Here is a 13,579-nt window from a genome sequence, read left to right as displayed (position 1 = left end):
TACGATGTGACTAGCCTGGTATCGTACGATCGTTGGCAAATGTGTCGAAAGAAAGTGTCCTTTGTCGAACTCGTTGCGAAGTAAAAACCGCTTAACGTCGAAAGTAAGCGTCGTCGATGGAACGTGGAAATCGGACGGGCTTTCCGCATGTTGGCGAATCGAAGCCTCTTACGTATACACACGTACGTGTATCTATATCGGTAGTAGTCGTCGGAACGGAACGAAAATCGAACGGTTCTCTGTGCGTTAAACTCCGCGTAGAAACTTGGTTTATACAGAGGAAGAGAGATGCTTGACCGGCACATCCCGCAGCTGGTGCACCGTTAGCGCTCGAAGAGGACCAACTTGGAGCGCGCAACATAAGTCCGTGTCGATCCGAGTAACATTTGCGCGCCTCGTTTACACGGAAACTCCGATCGAAAGATCACAATAGTCGCTGTATGCATCCTCTTCCCCGTTTAGCAGCTATTTTCGGTGACCGAAGAGTCTTTGATTCTTGTCGCGTTTATTGTTCGGCGCGTCGACGCTGTTCCAGGTATTTTTAATTGTATGGAAGAAGGATATTTTTCAAATCTATCGAAAGGCATAACGAAGCGTAATAAAGACGAGTAGATTGGATGAACAAGTCGTTGCATTTCCGGCCGAGCTATACTTCTATCGTTATTACGTTCTAACGTCGGGACACAACTCGTTACGCGGAGCAATTGCGCGATTGCACGTGAGAGTGCAGGCTCGTGTACCGCTAGAAATAAGATAATTCGACGCGCTTGGTTCTTGACAAATTCTCGACAGATTAGCCCAGCAGCCAGCTACGAGAGCCTAGAAACTTCGAATTTGCTGGATTCTTTCGCCGTGGAACGAGTTTGAAAATTGTCGAAATTTCCATGCGAATGCCAATGTGTGTCTCTATACCGAGCAGACACTCGTTAGGAATTGAAAGGACACGCGTGAACGTAGAAAAAAAAAAAGGAAGAAGCATACTGTTATGCAAGTTGCGTAAAAGCTTTGCCGCATACCGACTTAGGCTATGGTGTTGAGCGTTGCAAGATTTTTTCGCGTGTCTTCTTTATTATAGCAGCTAATGCCGATGCGTTATGAAAAGTTCGCGAGCTCGTTCGGTTGATTAATCGACTCTGAATGCCCAGAGGTGCGCCAGGAGGCGGTGCAACAAGCTTTGGCAGCGATGCAGGGTCGTCCGAAGCCGTCGTTGCCGATGCCATCGAAAAGAACCTCCGTGATGGCTAGGAGTCCCGACCGAGAGCGTCGCGACAGCGGGGAGTCGAGTAGCGACGAGGACAGCGTCGTCACCGAAGAGAGTCCTGGTGCTGGTGGTCCAACGGGTATATATCCTCAGATATCGTTATTGTCTTCCTTCGCTTGTCTTCTTCTATCGCTACGATAAATTCCCTTCATCTTGCTCACTGTATAGCTAGCTCGATCGTTTACCTATTTGCACACGGCAAACGATGGAACAGGTTATGCGACTTTTTAATTGAACGCAGCGCTTGCGTTCCGTACGGTTAATGCAAATCCGTTGTGATACTCGAGATACTCGAGACAAGCGACTCGTGGTACAGCAGTTTAGTACCATCGAGAAATAACGACGAAGAGGTGATTCTCATGGCTGTCGGAGTGATTGCATGGGGGAATTTTAGGCACAGGACTGTCGGATACCAGCAGCACCGGTTCGGCGCGAGACACGCCTCCGCCTCCGAGACCACCGGCTAGGAGACCTCCTTGCGCGGACATCACAGATATCGCGGAATACACGCCTCACGCGTACTGCAACATCCAGCCGCCGGACGTGACGCACACCAGCAACACTCCGGCTGCACAGCAGTCGACCAGGCGACCTGGCGCTGATCGAGTGAATCGTTATCACGTGGTCGAGGATCAGAACAACACCGGCACTACCGGCCGCTGGAAAGTATCCGCTAAGATTCAACAGTTGTTGAATACTTTGAAACGACCGAAACGACGACCGTTGCCTGAATTCTACGAGGACGATGACATCGAGCTGGAAATCGCCGCCAATCCCAAAGATCCGAACGCTCCGAAACCGGAAGGCGGCTCTATGACCTCCGCCGTTGGCGAGCCACTTTCGGTCGCCGCGGGATTGCCCAGGTCGCTCGAGGCCGCCATACAAAGGTAAGCAGGTCGGACGAGGGTTGTAATTTTGTTGTGTTTGTTTCTTTTGCTTCTTCTTGGGTCATAGAGTATTCGACGATGGAGAGTTTTGAAGAAAACGTACATTTTTGTAAATTTCACAGGTATGGCTCGGCATCGTATAAGGCGCCAGTGGCGACAGTTCTCGATCCAAACGGCAAGCTTTGCGTAACGCTCACCTATGGAAAGCTTCTGAGTCGTTCTCATAAAATAGCCTACACGCTGTTGAACAAGGCTCTAAGTCGCGGCGGGGATTGTTGTTTGAAACCTGGCGATCGAATCGCCCTGGTTTACCCAAACAACGACCCCATTAGCTTCATGTGCGCATTTTACGGTTGTCTTCAAGCCGGCATTGTGCCTGTGCCGATCGAAGTCCCTTTGACGCGTCGAGACGCAGGCTCCCAGCAGATTGGTTTTCTTTTGGGCAGCTGTGGAATTCAGGTGAATCAACGAGCAAAGTAACAATCTCGCTCTGCTATTTCTACCGAATTTCCTCTCCAAGTATATCGAAAATGGTTTCTAGGTGGCATTAACCAGCGAAGCTTGTCTGAAAGGTCTGCCAAAAACGGCGGCTGGCGAGGTAGTGGCATTCAAAGGCTGGCCAAAGCTTCACTGGTTCGTTACGGAACATCTGGGCAAAACGCCGAAAGATTGGCTGCCACCGCCGCGATTAACCGACGACACTCCGGCGTACATTGAGTACACGACGGACAAGGACGGGTCGGTGATGGGAGTGACGGTGACGAGATCGGCGATGCTGGCACATTGTCGAGCTCTGACGCAAGCCTGCGGCTACACGGAGGGAGAGAACGCCGTCTGCGTTTTAGACTTCAAACGAGAGGTTGGCCTGTGGCACAGCACCCTCACCAGCGTTCTAAACGGGATGCACGTGATCTTTATTCCGTACGCTCTGATGAAAGTAAATCCCGCGAGCTGGATGCAGATGATCACCAAGCATCGTGCCAGCGTGGCTGTGGTGAAATCGCGAGACCTCCACTGGGGTCTTCTTGCCACGAAAGATCACAAGGACATTTCCTTGTCGTCACTGAGATTGTTGTTGGTCGCGGACGGTGCCAATCCCTGGTCACTTTCCTCCTGCGACCAATTCCTTTCGGTATTCCAATCTAAAGGTCTGCGGCCTGATGCCGTGTGTCCGTGCGCGTCCTCCAGCGAAGCTCTCACCGTATCGGTGAGAAGACCAGGCCGTGCTGGAGTAAACGCCACTGGACGAGGCGTGCTCTCTATGTCTGGTCTGAGTTACGGCGTTGTCAGAGTCGATCAAGAGAATTCTCTCACTTCCTTGACTCTTCAAGATTGCGGCCAAGTGATGCCCGGAAGTATGTTTCTATGCCAACATTGCCAAACCGTTCTACTTTAAGCGATTCGTAGAGAACGAAATTGGAAACGTTGCTTTTCTTCAGGTATCGTTGTTGTGATCAAGATGGAAGGACAACCGTTCATCTGCAAAACCGACGAAGTAGGCGAGATCTGCGTGCATAGTTCGGCAACTGGAAACCAATATTGGGGACTACAGGGACTGACGAATAATACGTTTAAAGTCTCCCCGCTTCAAGCCGATGGAAGTCCGCTGGGTGATGTAGAATACACCCGTTCTGGTCTATTGGGTTTTCTGGGTCCTGGTGGCCTTGTGTTCGTTTGCGGTTCGCGCGATGGTCTTATGACGGTCACGGGAAGGAAACATAACGCCGACGATATCATTGCTACTGTGTTAGCCGTTGAACCCATGAAGTTCATTTATCGTGGAAGAATAGCCGTTTTCAGCGTACGCGTCCTCAGGGACGAGCGAATATGCGTCGTTGCAGAACAAAGACCCGACTGCAGCGAAGAGGAAGTACGTTTTTAACGATACTCTCGAATCGTTATTCGCACGACGCGAATTCTACATGTACGATACACATCTGTACGACGTTTATTCCCTCAGAGTTTCCAATGGATGTCCCGGGTACTTCAAGCGGTAGATTCCATTCACGCTGTTGGAATATATTGTCTGGCGTTGGTTCCGCCAAATTACCTTCCGAAAACACCGCTGGGCGGTATTCATTTGTCGGAAACGAAACGACGTTTCCTAGAGGGTACTCTACACCCGGCTAATGTTCTTCTTTGTCCGCACACTTGTGTTACCAATCTACCCAAACCACGCGAAGTCCATTCAGGTAAGAGATTGCACATTCACCTGTGAGTACTATCCCCGAACCAGGTGTCAATTAAAATTACGGACCTTCGATGAATTACATGAATGTCAGCAAGTACAAAGACGTATATACGTTCTTTTTTGTTGTAACATTACTTCGTTTTTTCTTTGCCTATTATAATTTAAGCGAAGACCCAAGAAATTGGTACAAGGTTCGATAGGCTGAACATTTAACGTCGCACAACGATGCTGTATTGATAGAAGGTTTACCAATTTGTCGGATCGTTTCGCTTAAATGTACACGAGAATGATTAATTGGGAGAATGAATGAGCAGTTCTTTTATAATTAATTCGCGGCCACAATATCGCTCTGTTCAAAAATTCTCATTAACGTGAAGGAACGTAACACTTACGCTTTCTTACAAAGTTATCAGTAGGCTTCAATAACTTAGCACAAATGTACAAAGTATATAACTGTCTCTTGCTACATATCATGTATTGTTAACCCACCCAACACTAAAAATATTTAATGCTTAGCATGTTATTCTATTATTTTTGCCCTTCTTTCTTTTGGCTGAGTTCCGAACACCCTAGTAGTAGTCCAAGCCTATAGACGAATTGTTTCTAGCGATGTGAGATTCCTCTTGATATTATTCTCTGTATATACAAGTACTCTGAACTTTCACGCGTGCAGGAAAAGAAAATGCTGCCTTTTTACCTTCGATCGGTTGCATCCATGTTTTTTTTTTTCTTTTTTACACGATGCTTTCCTGTAATTTCACATCGCTACCTCACCAGACGTTCACGTTTCCGAGAAACACCGAATTGATTTTTGTTTGATAAGTATGTACAGTCCATGGAATGCTCAGAGCACGTCGATATAAAGGACGCGCGTAAATCACCTTTCGACAATAACGAACCAGTTCACGTACCTAGCTTTGATTTTCCGGCCTCAGTCAGGGGAGAGTGTGTGAGCTACTCATTATTGGGTTGAGTGTTTGTGTTGGTTTACTAACGGAATGGTGCGGGGGCGTGTAGCGGGGGATTCTGTTGCAGACGTTGGTCCGGCCAGTGTCATGGTGGGCAACATTGTTCAAGGTAATAGACTAGCTTCGGCCCAAGGACGAGACATGGGTGTCCTAGACGAGGATAGTGATAATGCTAAAAAGGTTCGTCTTTGCTAGAAATTGTTTCTTCTTTTCAAAGATAATTGTTACTAAAATTTCTCCGTTTATTTAACTTTATATCCTCGTTTTGCCATTTACATTCTTATAATTTTTGATTTGCAGTATCAATTTATTTCGGAAATACTTCGATGGCGTGCTGTCAGTACCTCCGACCATGTTATTTTCACGTCGCTGAATGCAAAAGGAGCCGTAGCAACTTCCTTGTCATGCTCTCAGTTGCACAAGAAAGCCGAACGGATCGGCAATCTGTTGTTAGATCGTGGAAGAATCAATACCGGAGATCACGTGGCATTAATATTTCCTCCTGGTACTGACTTGATATGCGCGTTTTATGGTTGCCTGTATGTTGGCGCCGTGCCAGTTACGATTAGGCCACCTCACCCGCAAAACCTCCAAACCACTTTACCAACCGTTCGCATGATCGTGGACGTCAGTAAGTCTGTGCTCGTGCTCACGAATCAAAATATCCTGAAACTGTTGAAAACAAAGGTACATCGATACGTTATGATTCTAATGTACTCTACGTAACACGATCAGTATCTTGTGTTTAACCCTTTAACTGCTCAGCTTGAACGGGTCATGACGATTAACTTTTACGTTCTACCCCCCGTTGCTCAACAAATATCTTCCTGAGTTATCCTTGGATTTCTACTAAAGCGGTTAAAGTGTTAAAATCTATCTCACGAATAATTAATCTGGCTATTTTCCTTGCTATTGTACAGGAAGCGAATAATGTTGTCGACATTAAGAGTTGGCCGACGATTCTCGATATGGACGACATGCCAAAGAAGAAGCTACCTGTTATGTACCGAGCGCCCACAGCGGAGATGCTGGCTTATTTGGACTTCAGCGTCTCGACGACGGGGATGCTCGCAGGAATTAAAATGTCCCACGCAGCGGTGACGTCTCTTTGTCGTGCCATGAAACTTGCCTGCGAATTGTATCCATCTAGACACATCGCTCTATGCTTGGATCCCTACTCTGGATTAGGATTCGCTCTTTGGTGTCTGAGCAGTATATACAGCGGTCATCATTCCATACTTATACCACCGTCGGAGGTTCGTTTCCATATCGTAAACGTGGGAACGAAAAAGAAGCTTTTAATATTCTTGTTTGTAGGTGGAAGCTAATCCGGCATTGTGGCTGTCGGCAGTTAGTCAATCCAGAGTAAGAGATACATTCTGTTCTTACGGTGTGATGGAATTGTGCACGAAAGGTCTCGGTTCTTCTGTTCATGCTCTGAAAGCGAGAGGCGTTAGTTTGGCCTGTGTTAGAACGTGCGTCGTTGTCGCTGAAGAAAGACCGCGAATCGCACTTACTACGAGCTTCAGTAAACTCTTCTCCGCTTTGGGTCTGAGTCCCCGTGCGGTCTCGACCTCGTTCGGATGTAGAGTAAACACCGCTATTTGCTTACAGGTTCGATCGCTTCCAAATTTCCAAAGATTATTTAACATTTTCCTAAGGTTTTTGTTACTCGATGTTAAATAATACGATTGACACGCAGGGTGCATCGAGCCCAGAACCTTCTACGGTATACGTTGATCTCCGCGCATTGCGCAACGACCGAGTATCCCTGGTTGAAAGAGGTAGTCCGCACTCTTTGTGCCTGATGGAATCAGGCAAATTATTACCAGGAGTGAAAGTAATCATTGCCAATCCAGAAACGAAAGGACAATGCGGAGATTCTCATTTAGGCGAAATTTGGGTGCAGTCTGCTCACAATGCCAGTGGCTATTTCACGATATATGGCGACGAGAGCGACTACGCGGATCATTTTAACGCTCGCCTCGTAACAGGAAACACGAATGAAGTTTACGCCAGAACTGGTTATCTCGGTTTCCTAAGACGTACCGAAAGCGTTCAACAGTCGGTTATCAGTGACATTCCCGGTGACACATCTACCGAGGCGGATCTGGTTCCTGGTGATTCTGAGTTACACGATGCTGTGTTCGTGGTTGGCGCCCTCGACGAAGCCATTTTACTTAGGGGAATGCGATATCACCCGATCGATATCGAAAACAGCGTAATGAGGTGTCACAAGAAGATAGCAGAATGGTAAGCAGAATAACAATGTGAAAATAGACATCACATTTTCAAACATAGTTCTCTTTTCGGTTGTGATAAAAATTATTTGTACGTTTCACAGTGCCGTATTCACATGGACCAACCTCCTAGTAGTAGTGGTGGAACTCGACGGAAGTGAAAGCGAAGCTTTAGATCTCGTGGCGTTAGTTACCAGCGCTGTACTAGAAGAACACCATCTGGTAGTCGGTGTGGTAGTCGTAGTAGATCCCGGAGTAGTTCCAATAAATTCGCGTGGCGAGAAGCAACGAATGCACTTGCGTGATGGTTTCCTAGCGGACCAGCTCGATCCGATTTACGTAGCGTATAACATGTGAGCGATATCAGAGAACGCAGAAAATGCATTACATAACGAACAACAAGAGACTGGTATCGTACTTTCCAGTCATGTCCTTACTACCATGCCGACGCATAGGTATTCTCGACTCGAAGTCGCGAACTGCATTTCAAATTTTTGTCCTTTGTTAAAGGAGGTGATCTCTCTACGGAGAAGTTGGAATATATTGCGAGGACTCGACGTATTTTTAAAGCGAACATCGTCCCTAAACAATTTATATCCTTCGTTTGAAAGAATAACGTGTGTATTCAAATTTTTTATCTCGTCGATGTATTAAAAGGAGTAAGAAAGTTCGTCACACTTTGAAATTTCCAACCGCTTGGTTATCGATACTTATTACTTATGAGAGGAAGCATTACTTTCTGCGTTGTGAGTAGCAAGTGTGAACGCTCGTTAGGAGAGAAGGAGAAACAGGAAGAATATAAAAGAACCGCTGTAGACAGGAAATGTCGACAAACGATTACTTTATAAAAAGTAGTCGACCGAGAATTCTACTTAAAACGATGAAGAATGTCGAAGGATATGCTGAAAGCATTATGAATGCTTACAGAGTTAAGGAGATTTACGTAACCATTCGTATAGCATCAACGATTCTCAACTCGCAGCGAAGAAGCAAAAATGCAAAATTAATCTTGAACATCTTCGAACTTGAGACTGCCACGGACAAGTATATACAGCTCAGACATGACTCAGCTGTTTTTGCTAAAATTATGCTTTTATACATTGTATTACCTGAATATTAAAGTGACGAATAGTACCAGTCATTATTTATCAACGACATCAGAACGGTAGTGAGCTTTTTTATAAGAGGAAAATGGAAGAAGTTATTTTAACGAAGATGTAACTTTAACGAGTGAGTTTCATTGAGAAATCGCACTTCATTAAAAAAAATGGACGATTGTTCCGCGAACTAGGTACAGGTATATACAATTATCTGATGTCTATTAGAAAAAGTAAAAGAATTTGATACACTTTATCGTAGACTCGTGTAGCTTGACAATTTTTTACTACATAAAGTAACGGTTAGCTAACGTAATCACACTATTGTAACGTAAAAAGTTTTAACTGTCTACATTTTTTCTAATATATCGTTGCTGGAAAGGCATATATACATAGTTCGCTATCGCTCTGACTATCTAATTTTCGTTCGGGGAAGTTTCTACGTTGTTGGTGTCTTACAACGATTTTTAGATGAATCGATTTGGAGACATGGCCGAGTGGTCGTAACTTCAATTCGATAAAGGTTTCGTTACATTTAGCTGCGTTGCGCACAACATCGCTCTTTTTATACGTTAAAGTATTTATATTATATTTCACAGCACGCAGTAAACCCTGAATACGGTGTTACATATGTTCTGAAAGTGTACTTTTTTTATACTCACGTCCATTGAAAGTTTACTCTCTTCCAATTTCGACGAAAACAATGAACACAAAGTAGTGTATATGTATTCTTAAGTTTGTAAAGTTTGAATGAAAATGATTTATTGCGTGCTGAGAGGGTACACTTTGAAAATCAGCCGAATCACTTAGACAATTTTTCCATAAAAAAGAAAGACTAAGACGACGTTAACGCAAATTTGCATCTCAGGGTTTTACATCATTTATGACAAATGATATGATATAAAAAAAAGAAGCTATTTAGAACAACTCTTTTTGGATGACATTTAAAAAGGAAGACAAGGAATATGATAGCACAAAGAATTCAAGCAAGAAAGTAGTCGAAATAAGTAGCGCCGATGCGTCTGACCCTGCAGTTTTTATCTCTCTAGCCGATATGGAAAAGTTACCCTCGAACTATAAATATCGGTCAACGTATACGCCAAAAATTTAAATATACGCCAACTTTCCTCTCCTTTTCTTCTTACCTTTTTATGCACAAATGCGTTCTTTTCGTAAAATTGGTCTTTTTGATCAAAGCTCAATCTACGTATATCAACAACGCTACGACAATAATCGACTTTCGGGTTAAAATCACTTATTTTCTTTCTTATTCTTACATTCGATTAAATTTACGTTTAGTTTTATTTGTTAACCGACCAGAGTTTCAATCGAGCGTCATAACTGAAAGTTCGATTACTTGGAAAATTGTATCAATTTCCATAACAGGTTCAAATGACAACGAGCGAGATATTGGCAACGTATAGATCATTGTTGGCCTATCGATAATTATTTGCAAGCGCAGAGATCTACTCATGCATGTATGTACGTATACTGTCTACGCCATTTTGCTCAAACATTGCGGAGAAGTAGAGAAAAAAGCAAAGAAGTAGATGGGAAGAATTACGATTAAAACCCGAAGGTCGATCGCGTCCTTTCTCCTCTTATTGGAGTTTTATTATTTTTGAGATGTTTTCTATCGATGTGTACATTTGTTGATAGTTTTATAATTTTATATTCTTATTTTAATATAATGGCATACGACTATGAGGCGTGCACCGACCCTCGAGGTACCGTGCATCGGCTCTTGCCAGAAACGTGTTGCAATTTAAACGAAGCGGACTTGTCAATTTCATCTTTTTTCTTTGCGTCGTTAGAAGGCTCGTATTAAACTTCGTACGAAAATAGACGCGCGTATTATCGTCGCTTTACATATTGTAATTTTCTCTTGTATCGCGCACTGTAAAAACGTAGGTAGTGCGATGCAACCTGTTCCACAACTTGGTTATGTTTACAACAGAGATATAACCTACGCTAACAATATTGGCGGTTTCTACAGAAAAATGAAATTTCACGCGAAAGAAAAGAATATCAAGGCCTATTTTTGAACGGAACAATATTTTGCGCAATGTTTCTCCCGGCAACAATAACACTCGTATATATTGATCTAATTCAGAATATTGAATCGTTGAAGTGTAAGAACGTAAACTATTTACGTTATACGTGAAATGAATACGAGTAGACTAAGTAATCGCACAAGGCGTGTCTATAATAAATACGAAGTAGTAGAGTTAAATACGAGCCTCGTAATTGAAGAAGCCCAGTCTATCGGGAACCGACTCCGATCATCGACGATAACCTCGTTGACGCGATATGCATAATTCGCAAGTTATAATAATAATTAGTTATCCCATATTCCGGGCGCCAATTTACAGGCGCCAAAATGTAAATACGTATAGAAACAGACGAGTTAGGCTCCTTTTCTTCGATACGTCTTACATTTCTCACGGTTGCTGTAATCGCATTGGACACAATGTTTATGTTCGTTTGCGATACAACGTACGCGAGAATATCGAATTACGAGCTCTTGTTCGTTTCATCTGTTTTGTGTTGGTAGCAACGAAACAGTGACTATCATCGGATACGTACAACAGTAGGAAAATGTAAAACGTTTCAAGCGTAAAGGGTGTTAAATACGGTTCTATAGACCCTCTCTTTATTACTTTTTCTTTTTTTTTTTCTCTCTCTCTCTCTTTTAATGATTAAGGTATCGTGCCATGTCATCTTACGTCCTTTCGCGCTTTTACGCACGAAGAGACACCGATGATAATAATAAAGAATCGCGCGTCGCCGTTCTACAGGATCGTATATCAATTCACCGGTATTTTATTTAAATAGCTGTACGCCGAGATTCTCGGAACGTTAGGCTACGTAGAAGCGTGCGTTGTGTCTGCGAAGACGAGGATGCGCGCGACGAAACTGTTTCTTCGTGCGTAAAAGATCCGGAAACACAGCGGTGCACCCCGATCACGGTAGGAATGTGCAGCGTCAGGAAGTTTTTTATCGAGTTTGACTAAAAACACACACACACACAAAAAAAAAAGAAGAAAAAGAAGAACCCCGTCTTTTTATTTATTACATAGCAGTAAAACTATACTTTCGCTTTTCGTTCCTGTTAACCTATCTGTTTAGAAAATGTGTTCGTCTAATTTTCAAGTACAAACCGAAATCGTATTCTCACTTTTGACTGGTTCGTTCGTTTACTGTGTAATGTCCATTCAACGATCTGTACAGATCTGTACATCTTCAGAGTGTTTCTACCGAGCTATAACTGAGTGAGAGGAAAAGAGCGATTGAGAATTTTTTCACGAAAGTTTCATTATCGAGAAAGTATTTTCATTGACGAGTATGTACCGCGCTAGAGTCGCGCGCCGATTTGTTTGATATGCGTATACACACGAATCCACGGACCATGCAAATGGGGTCATCGAAGGATCGAACGAAAAGAGAAGGAACGTTACGCAATCCTACGAGTGGGGCTGAGAGTGCGTGCGTGCGAGCAACCCGATTGTATTATGTATAAATGTTGATAACTAGTTGATAGAAACGTGAAGATACTTGTCACGCCGTTAACGATCGCGTATTATCACGTTCGATTCGGAACAAAAAAAAAAAAAAAAAAGATAGGTCGATCGATTGTGAAATCTTAGGATCTCTCTGAGAAACGGTATCGCGTAATCCTGGACCCTGGTTTAATGGTCCTAGGCTGTGTAAATACTACCCTTGTACCCATTGCGTTTAGAGGTTACTAAGGTACAATATAGTTTGTACGTTGAAGTATATATATATTATATATATATATATAAATATTACCACACAGAGTAATAATATAAACGGTCGCTGTCCTTACCAAGCCGTAGCATTTTGCCTGTATCAGTCGGACGAGAATATTAATATTTCGTGTATCCACCCCTCGTACCAAGTATCAGCCCGTTTTCATTCCTTCTCGTCTCTTCGATCGAGACGCGGAAGGATTGATAAAAAAAAAATACAGAAAAGAAAAGAAAAAATAAACGGGATAAACGCGAGAAATCGAAGCACAGGAATTATAGGAACATCATAGCAATTTCTCTATGGTCCGTAGCGGACTTTTTCCTTGTTTCAAGTGAGCAAAAAGGAAGGAAAAGAAGGAGGGAACAAAAGGAAGCAATGAAACAACACAATCGGTCGTGTATCGTACCACGTGTTGCATCGTAAATTACTCGAACCTTTAAAACCAAGCGCCTCTTTGTAACCCATTCGATATTCACGAGGAGCTTCGCGAGCTACCATCAATAAACGTAATGTACATTTTTTTGCAACGAGCCGCACTGTTTTACGCTGCCCCTATTACTCTCCTCGTTATATAGAATAAACATTAAAAAAGTGTCGCGTATTATTCTCTAGCGGAACTCCTATTCTGTTACGTTTGAAAGTTATATTTTTGTTGCGTTTTTTTCTCTATTTACATTTTATTTAAATTTAATCGTCCAGATAAAAAGTATTTACGTAAAAATTGAAATCTTACTACCTAAGTAAGTTTTTATCGATGACGAATATAATTACATTTTCGTTATCAATCGTACCAACGTGAAACTTTTTCGCACGCTTTTTACTTCGATGTCTTTTGCACTCTAACGTATGCATAATCGCCTGTCGCCTTACATAATAGCGCATCTGTATAAATTTTTCGAGAACAACGTTATCGCGTTATTTATACATTAATTTCACCCATTGAAAGAAAATCCTTGCAAATATCTCACCTCGTAAATTAAATCGAAACACCGTGTACCATTGTCTTAATGATAATCGACTTCTCGAGTTAAATGTTAACGAGCGAAAGGTAAGTGCATACCAACCTGTTCAGTTGCATATAGATAAACGCACATTTCAGTGAGCATGAAACTAACATAAAATCATAGATTAACAGTGCATCAAACAGCATTATGACTATGTAAT

General features: G+C 43.0%; 1 protein-coding gene across 11 annotated transcripts in view; it reads left to right on the top strand.

Moving 5' to 3' along the window:
* LOC126869855 (disco-interacting protein 2) overlaps nucleotides 1-12,945 on the top strand; it is a 42,200-nt gene extending 29,255 nt beyond the window's left edge. For 9 of the 11 annotated variants that reach the window (XM_050626990.1, XM_050626979.1, XM_050626969.1 and 6 more), the window contains 12 exons: nucleotides 1,146-1,340; nucleotides 1,656-2,148; nucleotides 2,271-2,607; nucleotides 2,690-3,503; nucleotides 3,588-4,018; nucleotides 4,109-4,340; nucleotides 5,357-5,487; nucleotides 5,608-5,994; nucleotides 6,228-6,563; nucleotides 6,625-6,921; nucleotides 7,010-7,560; nucleotides 7,652-12,945. In XM_050626990.1, coding sequence (XP_050482947.1) covers nucleotides 1,146-1,340; nucleotides 1,656-2,148; nucleotides 2,271-2,607; nucleotides 2,690-3,503; nucleotides 3,588-4,018; nucleotides 4,109-4,340; nucleotides 5,357-5,487; nucleotides 5,608-5,994; nucleotides 6,228-6,563; nucleotides 6,625-6,921; nucleotides 7,010-7,560; nucleotides 7,652-7,904 — 4,457 coding nt within the window. In that variant the 3' untranslated portion in view covers nucleotides 7,905-12,945. The remainder of the gene's footprint in view (nucleotides 1-1,145; nucleotides 1,341-1,655; nucleotides 2,149-2,270; nucleotides 2,608-2,689; nucleotides 3,504-3,587; nucleotides 4,019-4,108; nucleotides 4,341-5,356; nucleotides 5,488-5,607; nucleotides 5,995-6,227; nucleotides 6,564-6,624; nucleotides 6,922-7,009; nucleotides 7,561-7,651) is intronic. The other 2 variants (XM_050627018.1, XM_050626928.1) reach the window with 1 other exon arrangement.
* Nucleotides 12,946-13,579: the final 634 nt, after the last annotated feature.

The sequence above is a fragment of the Bombus huntii genome, chromosome 1 (genome assembly GCF_024542735.1).
Source record: "Bombus huntii isolate Logan2020A chromosome 1, iyBomHunt1.1, whole genome shotgun sequence".
Taxonomy (NCBI): domain Eukaryota; kingdom Metazoa; phylum Arthropoda; class Insecta; order Hymenoptera; family Apidae; genus Bombus; species Bombus huntii.
This window is presented reverse-complemented; position numbering and strand designations above follow the sequence as displayed.